Raw genomic sequence first — 23674 nt, 5'->3', positions numbered from 1 at the left:
GGTTTTACAGGCATATTTACAAGCCCCTAGTGCCACAGTAGCGTCACTTTTTGTGACGTTCCGGTGGCACTGTGCAACTCCACCTTGTAAATACGGCCCCTTCTCACGCAGCACTTTGCGTGGAAGGGGTGTGCAATGGGTGTTGCTGTGGAAGCTCCACAGCAACACCCACTGCATTTTAATGCTGTCCCAGATTTACAAGAAATCGTAAATCTGTGGCAGCACCAAAATCTAACGCCATCCCAGGGGTGGTGGTAGCATGGCTCAATGAGGAGAAATCCTTCTATTTCTTCTAGTTTTTGCTCTATGTGTGCCACACTCTGCATCACACATAGAAAGAGCAAATTGCCATTGAAGATTAATTTTGTGCAGGAAGGTATCCCTTCCTGCACAAAAACAATCTCCCCCGCAACGTTAGCCATCCTTGCACCATGGTGCAAGGGTGGCTGCGTTGGCGCTAGGCAGCTAATTTAGCACCGGCACAGGGGGAAGCACAGGGATGTGCTGTATTTTTATAAACACAGCACATCCCTGCATTTCAGAACTGACAGCGCAGAGCAGTCCATTTTGGTGCATTGCCATGCTGCACCAGTTCTTTGTAAATATGCCCCTTAGTGTTTACACCCACACCAGTTTGTGCGTAGACTGTAAATTTGGATGAGGGGCATCAACATGCTGATCCTGGCGAGTAGGAGTTGTGGAATTAGTTGTTTATGTGTTAGGGAGGGATGCACAATTATTACCCCGAGGGGGAACTCCTCACTCTGCTGACTATGGGTGATCCATAGCCCTCGAATAAAAGAATCATTTTGCTACTCGCAATGGCACCCCCCATGAATTATGCAGTGATATTGTGAAATGTTAGGGGGGTGCATACCATGGCTAAAGGATACAAAGTCTTCTCCTATTGACACAGACGAGGGGTCAAGATAGCTCTCCTACAAGAGACGCATCTCATAGCTTAGGAAGGAGCAGCACTACAATGTATTAGAGAGGACAGGCCTATTTCACAGTGTACTCGGGCTATGTGCGGGGAGTAACGGTGTGGATATGTCCAAGAGTCCCCTTCCAGCACATGGGACACCTGGTAGACCCGGCAGGCAGATTTATTATAGTCACTGGCTGCTTAGATGGCTGCGACATAGCCTGGGGAAGCATATATGGACCAAATATAGACCATGCAACTTTTCTGGATGAGCTAATGAAAAAGCTCGCCTACCACCTAATGAGCTCCATTATCCTGGTGGGAGATTTCAATTGTGTAATAGAACCCCACTTAGATCGTTCCCACCACCCTCCCACCCCCCCTGCGAGATATCCCGATGCTTAACTTGGCCCGGACAGTCTCTGCATGGCAGGAAAATTGGGGATTCATTGACTTTTGGTGCTTACATCACCCAGTCAAATGAGATAAAAAAAATTTCTCAACACTGCATGACTTACACGTGTGCTTGGATGCGTTGTTGTGCACACCTGATGTACACAGCTATGTTCACACCACAGAATACCTCACCAGAACAATATCTGATCACAACCCACTATTGATGCGGATGGGATGGGAGAGGGCTAGCCAGTGCATCATCCAGAATCATTAGAGGACACTGAATATAGGGACACAATTGGGGCATCCATCAAATGGTACTTCAAAGACATTATGTGCACTGCATCCTCTCCCCAAGTGGAGTGGCATGTATTTAAAAGCGTGATAAGGGGTAGGTGCATAGTGGGGTCAGTGGGAATATGCCAAATCCTGTTGTCCGAAATTCTCTCAGCTGATGAGGTTCTGCAGAACAGAACAGCATAGACCTGGTCACCCAGAATTGCAGCCCGAATTATTAGAAGCCTAAGAGAAGGTTGCAGAACATGTTGAAAGACTTAGATGTTTTGTTTTGACTATAGGAATTATATGGTGCATGCGCCTGCAAAAAGGGACCGCACTGGCTCCTCCTAGCATGGCTTGCAAACCCATGCAGAACTGATGCAGTGAAATTCACAACATTTGACTGCGTCGTTCTGCGACTTCACTGCGTCAAAAATGTAGCACCTGCTGAAAGCAGGCATTAAACTGCAGCAGGACTTTTTCTTATGGAAGCCTTCCAGACATTGCTGGAGTAGCATTATTTTTTTACGCTAGTCCAGCAGTGTGTCAGTTTAGTGCCAACAGATGCATCAGAATTTATGACACATCTCGTAAATACAGCACATTCATGGCATTGTTAGGGAATCGTAAGGCTGCGCAAGAATACTGACACATCACAGCTGTTGCGTCAGTTTCTTGTAAATAAGGCCCATAGTGCTGCTTCTACTCAAAGGGGTCTAGATAGTGTTAATGCCTTAATAAATGAATATGCTGATGAGCAACGAGAGGCAAAAACAGTCACAAAAGAAGGGAAATGTAGATGTAATACTGGATTAAAATCTACACTGAATTCTGCAGATATTGCCAGTAAACAGACATTTACTGAAACTGCTCTAAGTAGACATGCAAAGCTAGGCATGTCAAGTTTTAAGTATGAAGTGCAGTCTAAACATAATAGATATACCTGTTACAGAGAAGCTTTTTTTGGACCCTCTGTTGACAATATTCTAAAGCGTATGAAAAAAGTAAATAAGATATCAAGAACTTTGTGAGCTCTGCAAACCAGGGAAGGTTTTAGACATACTAAGCAAGAGGAGAGCCTTATGTTGCCATCTTTATAAACCTCCTCAGTTCCAGAATAAACCCATCATCCTCAGTATCAGGGAAATGGATAGTGGCAACAGTCAACACCATCAGGGAACTGCTTTATTGGAAGGGATGGAGAAATGGGCACCAATACATTAATCCTACAGTTCTAAACAATTATCTGTATCACATCACCACCACAACATAAAACACCATTAGAGGGAAAGTACAGGACTACCTCTCAGGATGTAGACTATAATCAAAGGCAAATAGGTAATGAATTCAGTGGGCACTGTCTGAGGTTTATAAAGACTCCTGCAACAGTCAAACCCAAAAAACGAGTGTACAAATAAAGAACATATTATATTTTTCCAACAAGCAATACAGGATTTACATGGATGTATACTTTCTAATTCCAGAACAAAATCAGACACTAAGACAAATACTAGACTTGCAGTTCTTAAACATGCTTATGCAAACGTTACACGTTCTGTATACTTCACTAGGAGATCATATGCTAGAAAAAAATTACTTCATGGCAACAATAGACTTCAAGGACACATATTTTAACATCCTAATGCATTATCAGAACAGAAAATATCTACTTTTTTGATGCAAGGGGTACATTACCAATTCTACCTTTTGGAATAAAATGTGTTCCAAAGGAATTCACAAGTGTTTGGCTCTGGTGAAGGTATATTGTAGGCCCAAGATCAATAATGTACACCTGAGCTAAATGGTGGGGCTTTGAAGGAAAATACTTTCTTACAACGCCAGATAAGCGTTCAAACAGTTATCAATTTAGTGTACAATTTGGGATTTCATAAGATACCACTACAGATATTGCTAAACAAATACTCTTCTCAAGCGAATGGGGACTGTGAGGATCTATTGCTTTTTTACAAGTAGCAAAAGGTACTAAGGTGGTGGTTAGTCATCAAAATGAAGAAGGAAAGAAAGTTCAAACCTCCATTCCCAAGAGCCACAGTCCCAAAAGACACATCACACAAAGCTGCTATGTGTATGTGAGAAAATCAACATCATAGGACGATTATCTCTGAATGATGGTGTAAGACGCATCAACTATCTGGAAATAAGATTTGTATTTTTAGCGCTGAAAGTATTCCAAAGTCAAATTCAAGGATCGATGTATAGATAATGGTAGACAACACAACAACTAGGATTTAATGAAACAGGAAAATACGAGTTCTTATCAGGACTAGTGCTAGAATTCTGGCACTGGGCAATACAAAAGACCCTCATATTCAATGTCTGAGGGATCCCAGATATAAATATTTTTTGCGACAAGCGCAAACACAAAATGTGAAAACCTTAGTATCCAGGTATCACCACCCCCAGTCTCATTGGCATGCCCTATTGCCACTAGTGATCAACACGTGTACATGGGCAACCTGCATATGATATTAATCATAGCACATTGTACTCATCAGAAATGGTGCTTATGTTTAAAAATTATGTCGAAAGAGTATTGAAAGCACCACTATCCAAATGGATGATGACAATGGAGGGGGGGGAGATTTACCTACTGAATCCAAGGAGCCCCCAGGTAGCAGCTTTGTCCCTGAGAACTCCAACATTTGCAATTACCAGACAAATGTGTGCATATCACATGACAGTGCAGAAGGGCACCGGTTAGGAAATGCTAGGGAGAAAAGTGGGCAAGGTTTTGGACTAGGAATCTAAAACAGAAAATAATAATAGCCCAATACTTCATGTACCTATTATTTTTTTATTTTTATTTTTTTAATAAAAGATGCACAGTAAGGTACAAAAAAAGAATAAGCCAGTTCATTCTTGACAAAAAAAAAATGTTGTTCCAGTATTCTAAACATTTAAGTATTAAAGTACTGACATCATGTAAACATTTCCTCATTCCTTGCTACTGTCATACAACCAGCTACATTCTACCTAACCATTGAGTTAGTGGGACCCAAATTGTTATACACCTCTTCCTCTGGGCATGGCCCTTAAGCGCGTATAAACCCATCTCCAAATAGTACATCGAAAGAAAACGCACCACCCATTGATTAAACGTAGGTGATTCCCGCTTTAACCAGTCTGAAGAGATACAGCACCAAATTACAGCCATAGCCAAACACAGAAACCATTGAGATTGGCCTGTACACACCTCTACATCAATCCCTAATAATACGTGTTGAGGTGTGAAAGCCAATTACCTGTTGTGTAATCATTGTCAAGAACTTAGCAGTGTCAGTTAAGAACGTTTCAAGCCTATCGCAACTAAAAGAACATATGATCTAGATCAGCCCCTTTGCTATTGCACCGGGGGCAGAGAATCCCCACTGATTTTCCCCGCTTGGATAGCCTAGCGGGGGTATAATATATATTAAATAACATCTTATAATGTTGCGCTTGCGGTCCCGCAGAAAGCAAAATCCATTGAGCCATGTCTAAGGAGGTTAAAAAGGAGGCTTCTGACACTCCTATACTTCGCCCTCATCTCACTAAATGTTTCCCTAAATCATCCGGCATGAGGTCCAGTAAAAGCGAATAAAGCTTTCGTATCCGCCAGTCAGATGAGTCGTCGAGCACCTCCAAAAGTACATTTTTCTCCCCGAGGAAGCCGTCCCTAGAAGAGGACAACAAAAAAATCTCTGATTTGCAAAAACGTAAAAAAAATCTTTGCTGTCAAGAGAGAATTCATCCTTTAAATCGCTAAGGGCCAGATGTAGCAAAAATCTGGATTGTGACTCGCAAATTGCGAGTCAAACCGACTCGCAATTTGCGAGTCACAATCCAGAATGTAGGATGGTGTCCCTGACACCATCTGCGACTCATAAGGGGGTTGCAAAGGCCCAACTCATTAATATTAATGAGGTATGTCGCAATTTGCGACCCCCTTGTGAGTGGCGGCACTCACAGGGATGGTGGCCTGCTGGAGACAGCAGACCACCATGTCTGTGACTGCTTTTAAATAAAGCAGTTTTTTTTTTTTTTGTAATGCAGCCCGTTTTCCTTAAAGGAAAACGAGATGCATTACAAAACTAAAAAATGAAACATTTTTGTTTCATTTTTTCAGAGCAGACAGTGGTCCATAGGACCACTGCCTGCTCTGAAAAAATGTTTTTCATGCCATTCACAAAAGGGAAGGGGTTCCATGGGGACCCCTTCCCTTTTGTGAATGGGTTACCACCAGTCTGACACTGGTGGTAACTGCGATTGCTTTGCGACTGCGTTCGCGGTCACAAAACAATACAGCATCGCGCTGCGACTCGCAATTAGGAAGGGGAACACCCCTTCCTAATTGCGAATCGCAGTCCCATTTTACAAATCGGTAACCAGGTTATATTGGGCATCGCAATGTGCTTTTTGCACGTTGCAAACAGCGACATTCACTGTTTGCGACGTGCAAAAATGTTTGTACATCTGGCCCTAAATGATTTTAGGTAAACATCACCTAATTTCCGAACACCTCCTTGTACCCATTTATCACAGCTTGTATCCTTAAAAAGTTCGGGAGAATTAGTGTATTCCACATAGGAGTGTAATAGCTGAGCCGCTCAATTCCAGTTCTACGTTTAATATGAGACCATACCTTAAACGCAGACCTATTGTTTTAAATTTAACTTTTTTTAAATAACTTGGCTCAACTATTCTCAAAAAGGCAGCATTGACTGTGCTGCCACATATCATTCTATATATGGTTGGACAGACTTCCCTGACCGCTTTACTGCAATTGTCCTGTATGATTAATGGCTGAATATATTGCAGAGCTGCAGCCCAGTAATATAGGTAAAAATTGGGGACTGCCCATCCTTCTCTTATCCTTGGAAGTGCTAAATACTTAAATGCTCGGCGGGTTCTAGCGAAGGACCATATTAAGCTACTGGCTAGGTTTTCCATTCGTTTAAGCCAATCATTACTAAATTCTAGTAGAATGGTTCTGAAAAAGTACAAGAACCGGGGAAGGAAGAGCATTTTGATTAAATTACACCATCCTACTATCGAAAGGTGCAAATTGTTCATACGTTGTAATTCTTTTTTGGTTTTGGATAACACTGGGGCGAGATTATTATCAACGATACGATCAAGATTAGTTCTTAGCCTAACCCCCAAATAAGTCACTTGCACAGTTTTCCGCTTATCTTCAAAAGATGCCCATTCATTAACCATTATTTGGCACTTAGCCTTGTTTAATAAATAACCCGAAACCTCACCAAACTTAGCCGTTACTTTCTCCACTTCTATTAACGACGTCCTTGGGTCTGGTGATGCTATAGCAATATCATCGGCATAAACCAATGTTTTGACAGTTCCCTCTGTCATCTCCATTGGAGAAATTAATTTGTAATCTAGCAGTCTTATGAGTGGATCTATGTAAAGTGCGAAAAGCAGAGGTGAGCAGGGACACCCCTGCCTTGTGCCCCTTGTAATATAATTAGGCTCAGAACCCACCCCAGCCATTTGTATTCGTGCAATGGGGTTCTGATATAAACCCTGAATAGCCCTAATAAAACCAGGGTCTATATTGTATTTAACTGCCCATAAGTATGCCCAATTCACCAGATCAAAGGCCTTCTCTGCGTCTAATAAAATAAGTGACATAGGTGTCCCTGTGGCCTGGGATGCATCTAACATGGCAGTGACCCGCCTCACATGATCAGTGGTGCCACGCCCAGGAATAAAACCATGTTGCCAAGGGGAAACCAGTTTGCTAATCACCAAACTCAGTCTGGTGGCAAGATCCTTAGCATGGAGTTTAGCATCCCCGTTAATTAAAGAGATAGGGCGATAAGAGCCTGGTAATAAAGGGTTTTTATATTTTTTCAAGAAAACTATAATATTTGCAGCCAGCCATGATGCCGGAGCATGTAATCCATCCTGCACCGCCTTAAACATTATAAGAAGTTAATTTCTCAATTCACTGTAAAACACCTTAAAAAACTACAGGGGGATCCTAGGCCTTTCTGCTAGGCATAAAGCTCAATACTGCTATGATCTCTTCAGATGTAATGGGGGTCGCTAATTGACACCTTTCATCCTCATGCAGCCACCCTCCAAATGTTTCGCCCAGATATTGATTAATCCTGTGTTCTGAGGTATGGGGGTCCTGGGCCTTCTGTTGGTATAATGTGCAATAATATTCTTTAAATTCCCTTAGAACTGCTGTGTTCCCCTTCACTATTTGTCCATCTTTATCTTTAACTGTACTTAAAAGATCTCAAGTCATCTTTTATCTAGTTTTGTAAGCCAAAAGCCTGCTAAATTCATAGCATTCCTGCTGACGCATCTGAGCCTTAATACCATCCGGCTCTAAATAAAACTGGAAAATTCTGGCCCTTATCGTGGCAATTTGATTTAAAACTTCTTGCAAATGAAGGTTATTCATGGTCAACTCCACAATCTGTGGTTCCAGTATTACCAACTTGGCCTGGGCTGCGCTTATAAATTTGGTGCACAATCTCTCCTTGCTTAAACTGTAACTTAAAGTCTCCCCTTGAATTCCTGCCTTTAAGGCATCCCAAATGACCCCCAATAGGATCAGACGCCTAATTAACTTTTTTTAAATTCTGGTATCCACTTTTTCATCTGTCTAACATATGTCTGATCCAAAGGTAGTCCCCAGTCAAATGACCAGTTCTTAGAATGCTGTTCCTTACTTAATACCAACATTTCTATCACCAAGGGTTATGGTCAGACATAATTATTGGGTGTTTTTCAACCATTAACCTCTCACACAGTAAAACTGACAATAAAAAGTAGTCTAACCTGACAGACTTCCTATGTGGATAAGAGAAAAAGGTATACCTGGGATCGGGGGCCTTACACTGCTGCCAAGCATCTTCCAGTCCATGGCTCTGCACCAAAGTTTGCAAAGTACGAAATACATTCAGTGTCCTCACCATGTACTGTGCCTGACTCTGACAGGGCATGCTACTATCAATGTGTATATTCACATCCCCACAGAAAATAATCGTTAAGGCCCAAACTGCTAGTTCTATATTAATAAAGTCAATTGCTTCCAGCTAATCAAAATTTGATCCATAAATTAAACACAAAGTAAATCTGGATATGCCAATAATATACTCCAGAATGACACATTGACCCAGTTTGTCCACAGATCTCTTGACAACTTCTATCATTTAGTTTTGTGCCATTGCTGTTACGCCCTTCGTTGTAGTTCCTTGTGTAGTAGGGGCCGATAATTGATACCCTGGAAATTCCAGCAAATGCTTTTTGGGACCAATATATACATCTCCTTCATGCAAATAATATCTGCCCTCAGTGTTTTAAGCCTTCCGCTACAAAAAGCCTTTTCGTGCCGTCATTTAGCCCACTAATGTTTATCGTAGCAATTCGCAGATTACTACTGTATCATTTAAATCTCTATTTACAAACACCTGAACCACTGCAGCTCCAGTTATATATGTACTAAATTCAAACCGTTGGCTTACTGTGCATCTCCCCCTCCACACATCTTCAGTAACACCCCCAAGCCCACACCCTTCCAAACACCCCTCACCCACCCAAAATCTCCCCCTACTCCTACAAAATGAGACAACCAGACTGAGGGGTCTGTAGGATGGATAGGTTCTTCCCCCCCCCCGAAACCCAGGGGCTTCTTCTGATCCTAGAATACTGATTCCCAACTGCCATTTAATGTTGAGCACACAGGAGGAAGCAAAATTCAAAATCATTGCAACAAACACCAACCACCGCTCTCATGATACATAAGCCCTGTGGTCCAGTGCGCTTGGGCCCTTGGCTGTCCACATTTAAGCCAGGGTTTGCAAATACTCTTTGGCCTTAACTTCTGAAGAGAAGACCCGTACCGTACCCTTATACACAGTTTTTAGACAGGCAGGATTCAGTAGATATGCTTCTACCCCTCTCTCTTGAAAAGGATTTATCATTTGCCTCAAACACCAACGCCATTCCGCAGTGGCATGACAATAATCAGGGCCAGTAAAAAAGGAAACACAATCACAATTAATTTTTGAGTCAGGGTGGGCTTTCTGAAAGACCGCTTTCCACAGCAAATACTTTCCAAAGTATACGATTGCAGCCCTTGGTCGTGACTGATTTGCCGTAGTCTCTTCGGTTTCCCTTTGTTTTTTCAGATGCAATGGACACCAATGAGCTCTTTGTATCTCCTTCTCCCAGTCCCAGCTTTCTAACCTGGGAAAGGCATTTTTGAATAGTTTAACAATGTAAACCCTCATATCTTGGCCTTCCACTCCCGCTTGAATCCCGAGAACACGCAGATTATTGCGTCGTTGACTATTTTCAAAATCCTCTATCTTCCACTTAATATAATATCTATAAGCTGCAACTCATGCATGGCTGACTGCTGTGCCACTGAACCCACATCAGTCTCTAACTTACTAGTGGGGGTCTCCATTGTAGTGATACGCTCTCCAATCTCCAAGCAAGTCTTTGCAATCTTTCTTATGGAAACGTGTAGCTGCTTGCTAGCTACCCTAGCTTTCTTATTATCACTTTGTATCTGTTTGTGTTGTAACATCATTGTTTGATAAATAAGGTGCAGAGAAGGAGGTTCACAATTTTCTGCAAAACCGCGGGGCCTTTAAACAGATTATCTGAGGCATCTTGAAGTTGCTGAGTAGCTGTATAGTCCCATGACATCGCTCTTGCCCCCTTGCAGACCTTTTCTTTTTCTCAGTTTTGTCCATATTGATTTTCCCTAAGTCGGTTTTCTTAACTCCTTTCATGGATATTGTCTCGTTCAGCCCCACCATAGAAGCCATAGAGGCAGTGAAGCTACTATTGGACTCTGGCACAGTTGACATACTGGAGTCATCTCCATCCCCAGATTGATCTGATAGTGAGAAGAAAAATTCTGCTGCCTCGTTTTGTCCAGGTTCAGGCCCCTTCACTGATTTAGTATTGATAGTAGCTTCATGGCTACCCCCATGACTCCTGAGGCCTTCACCATCCTGCGGATGAGCAAGCGCCACCACACCATTATACCTCATATCCTCTGTACTCTGAAGTAGCACTGTATTTTTATTTAAACTGTGTGTCAGTACATGTGGGGTGCAATTTTCGCCCTCCCCAATCCTAAGTAGTGAGCCCTCAAAGTTAGAACTAAGAACTGTGTCACGTGATCCAGTCAAGGTAGAGCGCTCTAGCGCTGCAGTCATAATATTACAAATATCACTTATATCAGCACTGACCTGAGAGGGGCTGTTGTTGTTTGCAGAGTGTGCCATCGCGATGTTAGAATCACCACCTCCCAAAAATTCCTGTGACTGGGGCAAAGTAGTAGAGATGATTACCCCCCTCCCAGCTAGGGGTGGTAAATGCTTCATGTGTTGAGGGATTTTAGACATCTCCGGGATAGTAAGCCCATCACTATGGTATGTGTCGTCCTTAGTTCCAGACCCAGACTTGGAGTCCACAGATTGAGCTGACCTCTTGTTAAGGAAAGTCTTCTGAGGCTTGGGGACTTGCTTCTGCCCAGTATTGAATGCAGCCCCTAAAGACAAAGGCTGTCTCCGTTCACTCACACCAGCACCGGCACCAGATTTCCTTCGAGTGCTGCGGCGGTTCTTTGAAGCCATCGTCATGAAATTCACTTGCTCCTGTCACTTCAAACGCCTACTTCGGATTTTGCTGTACCCCCGGTGCCGATTCCTCCATTGCAAGCCCCTTCCTCTACTGACAGTGCAGCTGCACAATGGCACGCTGACAGAGCTGAAATGGCCCCACGGACAGACGCTGCCACACAGCCGGTAACACACAACCACTATGCCTATTAGTACAGCTGCGTCTGATTCCCACATTTCCTGGAGCAGGTGAACCAGCTTACACCACCTGGGTCATGAGGAGAGGAGGCTATGTGCAGCCGCTTACTCGAATGCGGACGCCATCTTGTACCTATTTGATTGTACGTCAAGTTATAAGTCAGTGAGAGTGCCCTTATCAGCTGTTGCATAATATACAAAAGATATGAATAAAAAACTGATATTTACAATATCAGTTATTTGAAAAAATCTGAAGGAGGCAAAGAGATTCTATCCTTCACTTATGGTTACAGAAGCAAAATAGAATTTAAATGTAGTGCTACTACCCCTTATGACACCCCTATTTGAACCAACGCAAAATGTAATTCTAAAACATTTGATATTAAAAGGTACCATATCTTAATTGTACTTACATCATTAAGAAGACATAGGCCCTCATTCTGACCTTGGCGGGCGGCGGAGGCCGACCGCCAAAGTCCCGCCGTCAGGTTACCGTTCCGCGGTCGAAAGACCGCGGCGGTAATTCTGACTTTCCCGCTGGGCTGGCGGGCGGTCGCCTTCAGACCGCCAGCCAGCCCAGCGGGAAAGAGGCTTCCACGATGAAGCCGGCTCGGAATCGAGCCGGCGGAGTGGAAGCTGTGCGACGGGTGCAGTTGCACCCGTCGCGTATTTCACTGTCTGCGCAGCAGACAGTGAAATACATTTAGGGGCCCTCTTACGGGGGCCCCTGCAATGCCCATGCCAGTGGCATGGGCACTGCAGGGGCCCCCAGGGGCCCCGCGACCCCCCCTACCGCCATCCGGATCTCGGCGGTCCGACCGCCGGGATCTGGATGGCGGTAGGGGGGGTCGGAATCCCCGCGGCGGTGCAGCAAGCTGCGCCGCCGCGGAGGATTCAATGGGGCCGCGGTACACTGGCGGGACCCCGCCAGTGGTGCCGGTCCGACCGCGGCTTTACCGCCGCGGTCGGAATCCCCATTGGAGCACCGCCGGCCTGTCGGCGGTGCTCCCGCGGTCCTCCGCCCTGGCGGTCAAAGACCGCCAGGGTCAGAATGACCCCCATAGTGTGTTGCAGACTCTATTCAAGAATCTTATCTTCATATACATAAGGATAAAGTAGTCATGAGGACACATCCCTATATTTTGCACCTAAAGTTGTTTCACCATTTCTTCTGGATTAGACCATACAATTACCTGCCTTTTTAGGTTGATGCATACTAGACAGCATAGCTGTCTGGTTTGCTAAAGGCATCTTGGGGACATTCAGAAAGCTTCCCAGGGAATGCATTCTGCTCACCGCTCACCTTTGGCTTTGTGTTTTGTAACTCACATTTGCTAGCTTTCTATTCGCTTGCTTTGTGTGTTTTAGGCTGTCCAACTTGAGTTCATCCCTTCTGTGGAGCATAGTCTGTTTACCAGGGCTCCTTGTATTCTTCCACCAGTGCTCCTTTCTGTAAACAGGCCTTTAAATCTTGTTCTTATCTTGTCACATTTGCTGTGCATGCAGAGCCAGAGGTCAAATGTCAGGCTATGCCTTCCGAGGGAACTTTATGTTTACTTTTCTTTCTCTTTTCTTCATGTGGCAATCACGCTTGGTAATAGGGGTGTGCTGGAGGAAAGCTGCATGATGTTACTTTTTTCTAGCACACAACAAAATGTAAATGTCTGTAAATGATCTGTGCAAATATGTCAGAATATATCCAAATTAGGAAAGCACAAATTAAACACATTTTTGGTAATCGTGAAGTGTGGTGGAAACAAATATTTTAATATGATTGAAACAAATCAGTGCACTAGGTGATGTCACTTCCAAACACTATTGTGTGTGTACTGTATAGTTGTATCAGTAAAACTGTATGTCTGTGCATATGTAATAGTCATTTCAATAAAAAATGTGTTGTCTGCAATGGCAGTGTCCTACCACACCATGCATACTCCACATTAATCACTCCACTGTACACTACTCCACTCTACAACACTCTACTCCACTCTATGCCACTCTACACCCCTCCACTCTACCGAAGTCTACAACACACTACTCCACTTTATGACACAGCATTTCACTCTACGTCACTCCACTCCCCCCACTCTATGAGTTACCACTCCACTCCCCTCCACACGACTCCACTCTATGTCACTCCAATCCATGACATATCACGCCACTCTACTCTACACCACTTCACTGTGCACCCCTCCACTCTACTCTGACACACCGCTCCACTCTAGACCATGACACGCCATGACACACCACTCCACTTTATGCCACTCCACTCTATGACACGAGACTCCACTGTATGCCACTCCTCTCTACTGTGAAACAGGCCATTCCACTCCCCTTCCCTTTACTCTCCAACCCTCCACTCTATGCCATTCCGCCTTACACCCCTCCACTACAATCAACTTCACTATTTTCTGTGAAACGTCACTCCACTCAACACTCTTCCCTTCACTCTCCAACACTCCACTCTATGCCATTCCACTTTACGCCCCTCCACTCAACTTCACTCCTCTCTATGACACTTTACTCCACTCTACACTATGCTACTTCACACCACGCCACTCCACTCTGACAACTTACTCCACTCTGTGCCACTGTGCAACACTTTACCCCAGTCTATGCCCCTCCACACCCCCCACTCTGCAACACTTCTCCAGTATATGCCACTCTATGCCACTATACGACACTCTGCTCCACTCTACGGAACTCTCTCTACACCACTCATGTCATTCTGCTCTGCATCAGTCCACTCTGTGTCACCACACTGTACTCCACTCTGTGCCATTTCACTCTACTACACTACACCACTCTATGCCACTCCTCTCTAGACAATCTACTCCTCTTTATGTCCGTCTACTCTACTCCACTTAACTCCCCCAGGCCTCTCCACATTACTTTACTCTACTCTGTGTCGCTGCACTCTGCTCTACAACGTTCCACTCTGTGACACACCACTTCACTCTACGACACCCTATCTCACTCCACGACACTCTATCTCACTCCACGACACTCCACGCCATTCTCTTTTATGCCACTAACTTTTAGTAATGCTGAACAGTATCCACGCAGGTGTGTAAAATAGCTAAACATATTGGCAAAACCAATAGCTCCTGCATAGGACAGACCTCTTGGCTCTGCCAATGCTTGTTCCAAAATCCTGCTAATTCAGCTGAAAAAAACTTTACATATGTTAGGGACTTGACTCACAAAGGTAAACTTACACTATGGAAACTCCGCAGTGAAGCAGAGAACTGCGCACATAAAACAATATATTTGCCCTATCTTTTCATGTGTTGAGTTCTCTGCCCTGACTACGGAGTATCTGCAGCTGTAAACTTACTATTAACTTGTAGTTTGGGAATACTACAAAAAATAAAAATGGTAAACTTATACAAAAGTGTAACTTTACCTTTGTGAATCAGGACCTAAGTGTAAGAAGATAAATCATATACTACATAGAGGAGACAGTGTCTATACTATCAAAACCGTTCATTGTTGCATATGCTTCTAAGCATATTCGTTGCTTGGTAGGGTGGAATGTACACATTATTCATTAATAAGTTTCATGATGCTAAACCAAAAACTTGTGGAACAAGGAAGGAAAAAAAAAACATTGGTGTTTAAGGGAAATGTTTCCTTAAATGCCATATGTACATCCACTACATGATCTTCTGGTCACAAATGTATAAAACATTATGTTGACATTTATTCACAAAGAGACACTTAAGTAGGTCAGACAGTATTAAATTATTTTTGACACTGCTCATCTTTCAATCCCACCTTCTCGAGGGGGTGAAATACAGCTACATAACAAATGCACAGCATGTGACTTAGATCATGCTACAAAAGGACCAATAGTTTTGAAGCTTAAAACTCTTCTAGGTTCACATGTGACGCATGGAATCTATCACCTCCCAAGTGAAAAAGAGGAGCCTGTAGTCACTGTGAAAAAAGAAAAGAACCGAAAACGGTGGTGATGTGTTGGCGCAGTCAATGTCATAGTAAGTAATGATGACTCTCCCTGTGCCCAAACTTAAACCTGTCATAAACAAGTACAGTTCCTGAGACATCCATTTGCATAATGCATAACATGTGAATATAAAACACTTTAAAGCAATAAAACGATTATTACAGGTAAGTAACCACTTTATTTATCTCTTACTCAATCTAACATTCAATTTATTCAATTTTATTTCCTAGATATTGATGAGTGTAGAACCAATGCTAGTATATGTGGTCCTAATGCGAAGTGCACCAACAAGCCTGGGGACTATACTTGCAAATGCGATGAAAAAAGTGTCCCTTCCACTGGATTTGGAGATTGGACAAACCAAACCTCATGCCTGAGTGAGTATTTAGCTATTTACAGAGATTATTTTCTTAGTAGCTCGGGGTTCCCTGTTCGCACTGGTTTTGCATTTGCAAGTCAGGAAAAATAGACAGTCCTTAATTTGTGACATTCATTGCAGGTGTGGGGCACCAGAACTCATTTTTGGGGATAAGTACTTATTTTTCATCATCAGACTTGTACCCAGATCGCAAGAAAAAGGCACAAAAGAGAAGTAAGAGGAAGAATAAAAAGATATGAAAATAAAGACAACATGAGAAAATCTTAAAGAGTGATATCAAGAGACAGGAAGTGAAGGGTGGAGAAAGAAAGCAGCATAAAGAGGCATCAACAATAGGTTTTGTTGTGAGCCTACCACCAGTGCTGTGAATGCCAGGGTTGCCGACTATGAAGGCTACCTATTTATGACACATTTGTGTCCTTTTTTGTACTTATGAAGCACTTGAAGCAGACATTACCTTTCTCATGAACCAGAGAGACTAACACGGTATGATGTACAAAATAGAAAGCTGAAACAGGCTGACCAACGTAGGTTCATGTTCCTGGCCACAGCATTGAGTATATAATCTGTATGTTAGGATATGAATGGATATCCAGCTCCACAAACTGCAGTCCTTTACAATAAACACTATTTGTTTCTATTCTCAGGAATCAACTGCCGCAGTCCAGCCGCCTCCCACACTAGCACTCCCTGTCCACAGACAAATGTAAGTCACAAACAATGGTTGGATTCTCATATGGTTGTACTTGAAGGCCAGTACCTTACAGAATTTTTGTACAATCTCATGGTATATGTTTGGACAAAAGGGTCAAATAACCGTCGACTTAAGATGGTGACTCTATTACTTGTATTGTAGAAGACACCAGTTTAGCATTCTTTTAAGGAATTGCAATGCATAGCAGGTAGGACCAGAAAAGGCATTTCTTAAATAGTCTGTATCATTAAATTTCTAAGATGCACACTAGCAAGAGTGCCTCACAGCCTCCCAAACCCTGACTCCTGCCATTGCACCACCTCCCCCAGTTCTTGTATTTTCCTACCATCAGGCAGGCTCTTCACCAATGGTGCTTTCCTTTCTTTCTCCGGCATTTTGTTCCCTTGACATTTCTTATTAGGTAAAAACTCAAAAGTATGCTGCCTCCCTCGGCCACACATAAAACTCATGATTGCCTAGACTTCCATAGAATGCACCAAGCCATTCTTAGGAGCTGCCTTAGATAAAGTGTATGTTTAATATATGGGGAATCTTTATATGATGAAAGCTTGTCCTTTAAATGCATAAAAAAACTAAACTGGAATGCAACACCAGGCAGTCACCAACGGCTGAGATTAATTCAAGCACTTTACCCACCACACTTGTTTGTTTGACTTTGTTCTTAGCAACTGCAAGTGGCTGAGATATTTAAGAATTAAATTCATCACCTTTGTGTTTCAGTGTCGAGTGCCAACTGCAACAGGTATGCCCAGGCATGGATCCCATGCTTGCCGTGCCACAAGACTCAAGTTGCACTACTCTGGTGAAGCCAAACAAGTCTGAAGCTGCTCTGCGGTTGCTTGTCTTGTCTAAGAGGGACCTGGTCTGGCAGTTTTGGCTGGATTCTTCCTGACGGGGCAGGATCAAGCCTGATTTGCATAACTAGTCCCTGATTGCAATGGAATAGTGGGCATTAAAAAGGTGCATTTTAATAGGCTACAGACCAATTAGAGCAGTGGCTGAGACTTGTGCAAGCATTCCACCCCTCATCTTTGTGTTTCATTCTGAGGCAATTTCTTATTTCTGATCCAGAAAAAATAATTATTCCTCCCTGTTCAGTTGACAAGTTGATTAGTACTTCTGCAATGGAGGCTTAAACATTAAGTCATCATTCTATCGATCTGAATGTGGTCCATCATCAAATTTGTATCTTGAACATATTCCGCTCCACCACCTCTAGATTTGGGCCAAATCCCTCATATGTTTTTGATGTAAATTCAGGTGCTCACACCATTAGTTTACAAAATTGTTCACACTAGTGAAATGACAGATTCTTTTCGATACTTTGTACTGTCATTGCACAGTCCTGTGTACAGGGTAGAATCATCCACCTCCCAAATGTCCTCAGGAAAAGAAGAGGCAACCAAAAGCTATGGACTAGAGAACAGGTCAGGAAAATAAGACTGATGCCAACATAAATGTGATGATGTCAGAAACATTTCTCAACATTATAGCAGATTAAATGAATATGTTCTCAATCTCAGCCACATCCAATATAAGCACCTGCTCCTGCTGGAGTGGGTCTGGGTTTGATTCGGGAAACTATTCCAGCTGAGCCATAGGCAAATGTTGATACATTTTCTCATCCTATCATTTGGGGTCAGATGGGCCATCCACTATACCTCTGTGTAGGAAAAGATCCTGCTTCTGACAACCTAGGCAAGATTTGATGTTTGATGGTGGGAGCTGCAACAAAAAAATGATGGCATGCCCACAAAACAATGGTAAAATGACAACCCCCTTGTCACTTTTGTTTTTTATCAGGTACAGATGCCTAAAGAGGGGGGTTTTCTTTGGAAACACAAATGAAATGTCCGTAATGGGCTCGGAGCTTTCTCCAATCCTCAGGAAAGCACTTGTGGACTTTTCATGTTCAATTGCCATGGTTAGCCTGATGGACTGAGACTGGAAAAATAAAGGCAGGAATGACACAGGAAGGACTGCCCCAAGTGAGGCATTCCATTTGACACCATTCTTGCGGGCTCTGGATCCACTGAGATGGTTTACCATCAGGCAGAGGCAGCTGTGGTTCTGTGGAAAACCCTTCCCCGCAATCTAAAGGAGGCTGGGGATTGAGAGACATGGGTAGACAGAGCAGCAACCAAAAACTGTCTGCTGCCTGGTTAGCACCCATCTGATATGGAGTATGAAGTCCTCTCTAATTGAACAAGCTCTGTTTACTTGTTATAGGTCACACATTGAGTTATCAATAGCTAATGGCTTAGATATCATGCACAGTATTATAGCTAATATATGTGCATAGTCAGCTGTAGACATAAGTAATTATAGATGTCCAGTTTTCCCTCCATTCTCAACTTTGGATAAGGAAGAAAGAGCATGCAAGAGAAGAAGCGGGGAATAATATTCACTATGAAGTCTATTTCACTTAGAGAAATTAAGGCTGTCTCTGCAATACAATGAAATCACTTGCAGAATTTCTCCCTCTTTACAATGCAGAATTCTTGTACTGGCTTTCAGAAAGAAAAGGAGCTGTCAGATAGTTGCTTCCAATTATAATTAATGTAAGATTCCTATGACATATGGTTGAGCATTGATCAGGGTAGTGTGTAGGTGTAGGCACATTGTTTACAGTAACTGAACCTGAACAGTGGCACCAAGGATAATGAGCAGAATTACCATTTCAGGTAAAAATTTCGTTTTCACCAACCACTTAATGTTCTGGAAAAAATCCAGGACTATAATCATTGCATTTAAATCTTTGAGGGTCTTCGGTGAGTTACTCCAAAATAAGGTGCTTGCTAACCTTCCAATGGCTGTATATCTTACAGCGAAATGTCTTTCTAATAGTAAGCAGTCTGCTTTGAACAAAAAAGCAGAGTTTTCACACAAGATATCAAGACGTTTGCAGAGACTACAGTCCTTTAATAGTTTTCAAAGCATAGTTCGCCTGTAAAATATTTGTGATAACATCAATCACCAATTCCATCACGAAACACAACATAAAGCATTTCACAGAGATGCAAAGTATGATTAAAAAGTAAGTTAACTAGGCTGTCCAGCCTATCTACCAGCAAAAACAGACTTCTGGTTCACACCTGGAGTAACAATCATGCTGTACACTTACATCTCCAGGAAGCAGCAGCTTGCCTATTCAAAAGCAGAAAAAAATACCACTATGCCCCTCTACTACCAATAAACCTCCTTACAACACCAAGCTTCACCCCCAAATTATCCAGTCCTCAGCCCATCGCTTTATCTACCTGTACCTTACTTCCCACCTGTAAGGAAATGCCTCCTTGGCATGGTTACCCCCTGACTTTTTGCCTTTGCTGATGCTATGTTTTGAATTGAAAGTGTGCTGAGGCCTGCTAACCAGGCCCCAGCACCAGTGTTCTTTCCCTAACCTGTACTTTTGATTCCACAATTGGCACACCCTGGCATCCAGGTAAGTCCCTTGTAACTGGTACCCCTGGTACCAAGGGCCCTGATGCCAGGGAAGGTCTCTAAGGGCTGCAGCATATCTTATGCCACCCTGGGGACCCCTCACTCAGCACAGACACACTGCTTGTCAGCTTGTGTGTGCTGGTGAGAACAAAAACGAGTAAGTCGACATGGCACTCCCCTCAGGGTGCCATGCCAACCTCACACTGCTTATGCAGTATAGATAAGTCACCCCTCTAGTAGGCCTTACAGCCCTAAGGCAGGGTGCACTATACCATAGGTGAGGGCACCAGTACATGAGTACTGTGCCCCTACAGTGTCTAAGCCAAACCTTAGACATTGTAAGTGCAGGGTAGCCATACGGGTATATGGTCTGGGAGTCTGTCAAACACGGACTCCACAGCACCATAATGGCTACACTGAAAACTGGGAAGTTTGGTATCAAACTTCTCAGCACAATAAATGCACACTGATGCCAGTGTACATTTTATTGTGAAATACACCCCAGAGGGCACCTTAGAGGTGCCCCCTGAAACCTTAATCGACTATCTGTGTAGGCTGACTAGTTCCAGCAGCCTGCCACAACCGAGACATGTTGCTGGCCCCATGGGGAGAGTGCCTTTGTCACTCTGAGGCCAGTAACAAAGCCTGCTCTGGGTGGAGATGCTAACACCTCCCCCAGGCAGGAGCTGTCACACCTGGCGGTGAGCCTCAAAGGCTCACCCCTTTGTGCCAGCACCGCAGGGCACTCCAGCTAGTGGAGTTGCCCGCCCCCTCAGGCCACGGCCCCCACTTTTGGCGGCAAGGCCGGAGGAAATAATGAGAATAACAAGGAGGAGTCACTGGCCAGTCAGGACAGCCCCTAAGGTGTCCTGAGCTGAAGTGACTCTAACTTTTAGAAATCCTCCATCTTGCAGATGGAGGATTCCCCAATAGGATTAGGGATGTGACCCCCTCCCCTTGGGAGGAGGCACAAAGAGGGTGTACCCACCCTCAGGGCTAGTAGCCATTGGCTACTAACCCCCCAGACCTAAACACACCCTTAAATTTAGTATTTAAGGGCTTCCCTGAACCTAAGAATTTAGATTCCTGAAACTACAAGAAGAAGAAGACTGCTGAGCTGAAAAACCCCTGCAGAGGAAGAACAGAAGACACCAATTGCTTTGGCCCCAGTCCTACCGGCCTGCCTCCTGCCTTCCAAAGAAACCTGCTCCAGCGACGCTTTCCAAAGGACCAGCGACCTCTGAATCCTCAGAGGACTGCCCTGCTTCAAGAAAAACAAGGAACTCCCGAGGACAGCGGCCCTGCTCCAAAAGACTGCAACTTTGTTTCAAAGGAGCAGATTTAAAGACCCCTGCAACTCCCCGCAAGAAGCGTGAGACTTGCAACACTGCACCCGGCGACCCCGACTCGACTGGTGGAGAACCAACACCTCAGGGAGGACCCTCCGGCGACTCCAAGACCGTGAGTAACCAAAGTTGTCCCCCCTGAGCCCCCACAGCGACGCCTGCAGAGGGAATCCCGAGGCTCCCCCTGACCGCGACTGCCTGAACCTAAAGTCCCGACGGCTGGAAAAGACCCTGCACCCGCAGCCCCCAGCACCTGAAGGAACGGAACTTCTGTGCAGGAGTGACCCCCAAGAGGCCCTCTCCCTTGCCCAGGTGGTGGCTACCCCGAGGAGCCCCCCCCTTGCCTGCCTGCACCGCTGAAGAGATCCCTTGGTCTCTCATTGAACATCATTGAAAACCCGACGCGTGTTTGCACACTGCACCCGGCCGCCCCCGCGCTGCTGAGGGTGTACTTTTTGTGCTGACTTGTGTCCCCCCCGGTGCCCTACAAAACCCCCCTGGTCTGCCCTCCGAAGACGCGGGTACTTACCTGCTGGCAGACCGGAACCGGGGCACCCCCTTCTCTTCATTGAAGCCTATATGTTTTGGGCACCTCTTTGACCTCTGCACCTGACCGGCCCTGAGCTGCTGGTGTGGTAACTTTGGGGTTGCTCTGAACCCCCAACGGTGGGCTACCTTGGACCCAAACCTGAGACTTGTAAGTGATTTACTTACCTGACAAAACTAACAAAAACTTACCTCCCCCAGGAACTGTGAAAATTGCACTGTGTCCACTTTTAAAACAGCTTATTGTGTTTTATGTAAAAAGTATACATGCTAATGTAATGATTTAAAGTTCCTGAAGTACTTTCCTGCAATACCTTTCAAATGAGATATTACATGTAGAATTTGAACCTGTGGTTCTTAAAATAAACAAAGAAAATATATTTTTCTATAACAAAACCTATTGGCTGGATTTGTCTCTGAGTGTGTGTTCCTCATTTATTGCCTGTGTGTATGTACAACAAATGCTTAACACTACTCCTTTGATAAGCCTACTGCTCGACCACACTACCACAAAATAGAGCATTAGTATTATCTCTTTTTGCCACTATCTTACCTCTAAGGGGAACCCTTGGACTCTGTGCATACTATTCCTTACTTTGAAATAGTGCATACAGAGCCAACTTCCTACATTGGTGGATCAGCGGTGGGGTATAAGACTTTGCATTTGCTGGACTACTCAGCCAATACCTGATCACACGACAAATTCCAAAAATTGTCATTAGAACTTGATTTTTTGCAATTTGAAATTTTTCTAAATTCTTAAAAGTCCTGCTAGGGCCTTGTGTTAGTCCCTGTTAGCATTTCCCTTTTAGAGTTTAAAAGTTTGGTAAAAGTTTGAATTAGAACCTAGAACTAGTTTTAGATTCTTAAAAAGTATTCCAACTTTTAGAAGCATAATGTCTAGTGCAGAGATGAATGTGGTGGAACTCGACACCACACCTTACCTCCATCTTAAGATGAGGGAGCTAAGGTCACTCTGTACACTAAAGAAAATAGTAATGGGCCCCAGACCTTCCAAACTACAGCTCCAGGAGCTTTTGGCAGAGTTTGAAAGAGCCAACCCCTCTGAGGATGGCAACACAGAGGATGATGATAGTGACTTGGAGGGTGATTCCCCCCTACCAGTCCTATCTAGGGAAGACAGGGCCTCTCAAGCCCTGACTCCACAAATCATAGTCAGAGATGCTGGTTCCCTCACAGGAGGGACCAACCTCTCTGAAATCACTGAGGATAACTCCAGTGAAGAGGACATCCAGTTAGCCAGGATGGCCAAAAGATTGGCTTTGGAAAGACAGATCCTAGCCATGGAAAGGGAAAGACAAGAGATGGGCCTAGGACCCATCAATGGTAGCAGCAACATAAATAGGGTCAGAGATTCTCCTGACATGTTGAAAATCCCTAAAGGGATTGTAACTAAATATGAAGATGGTGATGACATCACCAAATGGTTCACAGCTTTTGAGAGGGCTTGTGTAACCAGAAAAGTGAACAAATCTTACTGGGGTGCTCTCCTTTGGGAAATGTTCACAGGAAAGTGTAGGGATAGACTCCTCACACTCTCTGGAAAAGATGCAGAATCTTATGACCTCATGAAGGGTACCCTGATTGAGGGCTTTGGATTCTACACTGAGGAGTATAGGATTAGATTCAGGGGGGCTCAAAAATCCTCGAGCCAGACCTGGGTTGACTTTGTAGACTACTCAGTAAAAACACTAGATGGTTGGATTCAAGGCAGTGGTGTAAGTAATTATGATGGGCTGTACAATTTATTTGTGAAAGAACACCTATTAAGTAATTGTTTCAATGATAAACTGCATCAGCATCTGGTAGACCTAGGACCAATTTCTCCCCAAGAATTGGGA

General features: G+C 43.9%; 1 protein-coding gene across 4 annotated transcripts in view; it reads left to right on the top strand.

Annotated features, from left to right (window-relative positions):
* The window catches only part of ADGRE5 (adhesion G protein-coupled receptor E5), a 231221-nt gene that overhangs the window by 111972 nt on the left and 95575 nt on the right, over positions 1 to 23674 (top strand). For all 4 annotated transcript variants that reach the window (XM_069231712.1, XM_069231710.1, XM_069231713.1 and 1 more), the window contains 2 exons: positions 15613 to 15759; positions 16409 to 16467. In XM_069231712.1, the coding sequence (XP_069087813.1) occupies positions 15613 to 15759; positions 16409 to 16467 (206 nt within the window). The remainder of the gene's footprint in view (positions 1 to 15612; positions 15760 to 16408; positions 16468 to 23674) is intronic.

The sequence above is a fragment of the Pleurodeles waltl genome, chromosome 4_2, assembly GCF_031143425.1.
Source record: "Pleurodeles waltl isolate 20211129_DDA chromosome 4_2, aPleWal1.hap1.20221129, whole genome shotgun sequence".
Taxonomy (NCBI): domain Eukaryota; kingdom Metazoa; phylum Chordata; class Amphibia; order Caudata; family Salamandridae; genus Pleurodeles; species Pleurodeles waltl.
The sequence above is the reverse complement of the archived record's forward strand: the minus strand, read 5'-3'. Positions and strand labels throughout refer to the sequence as shown.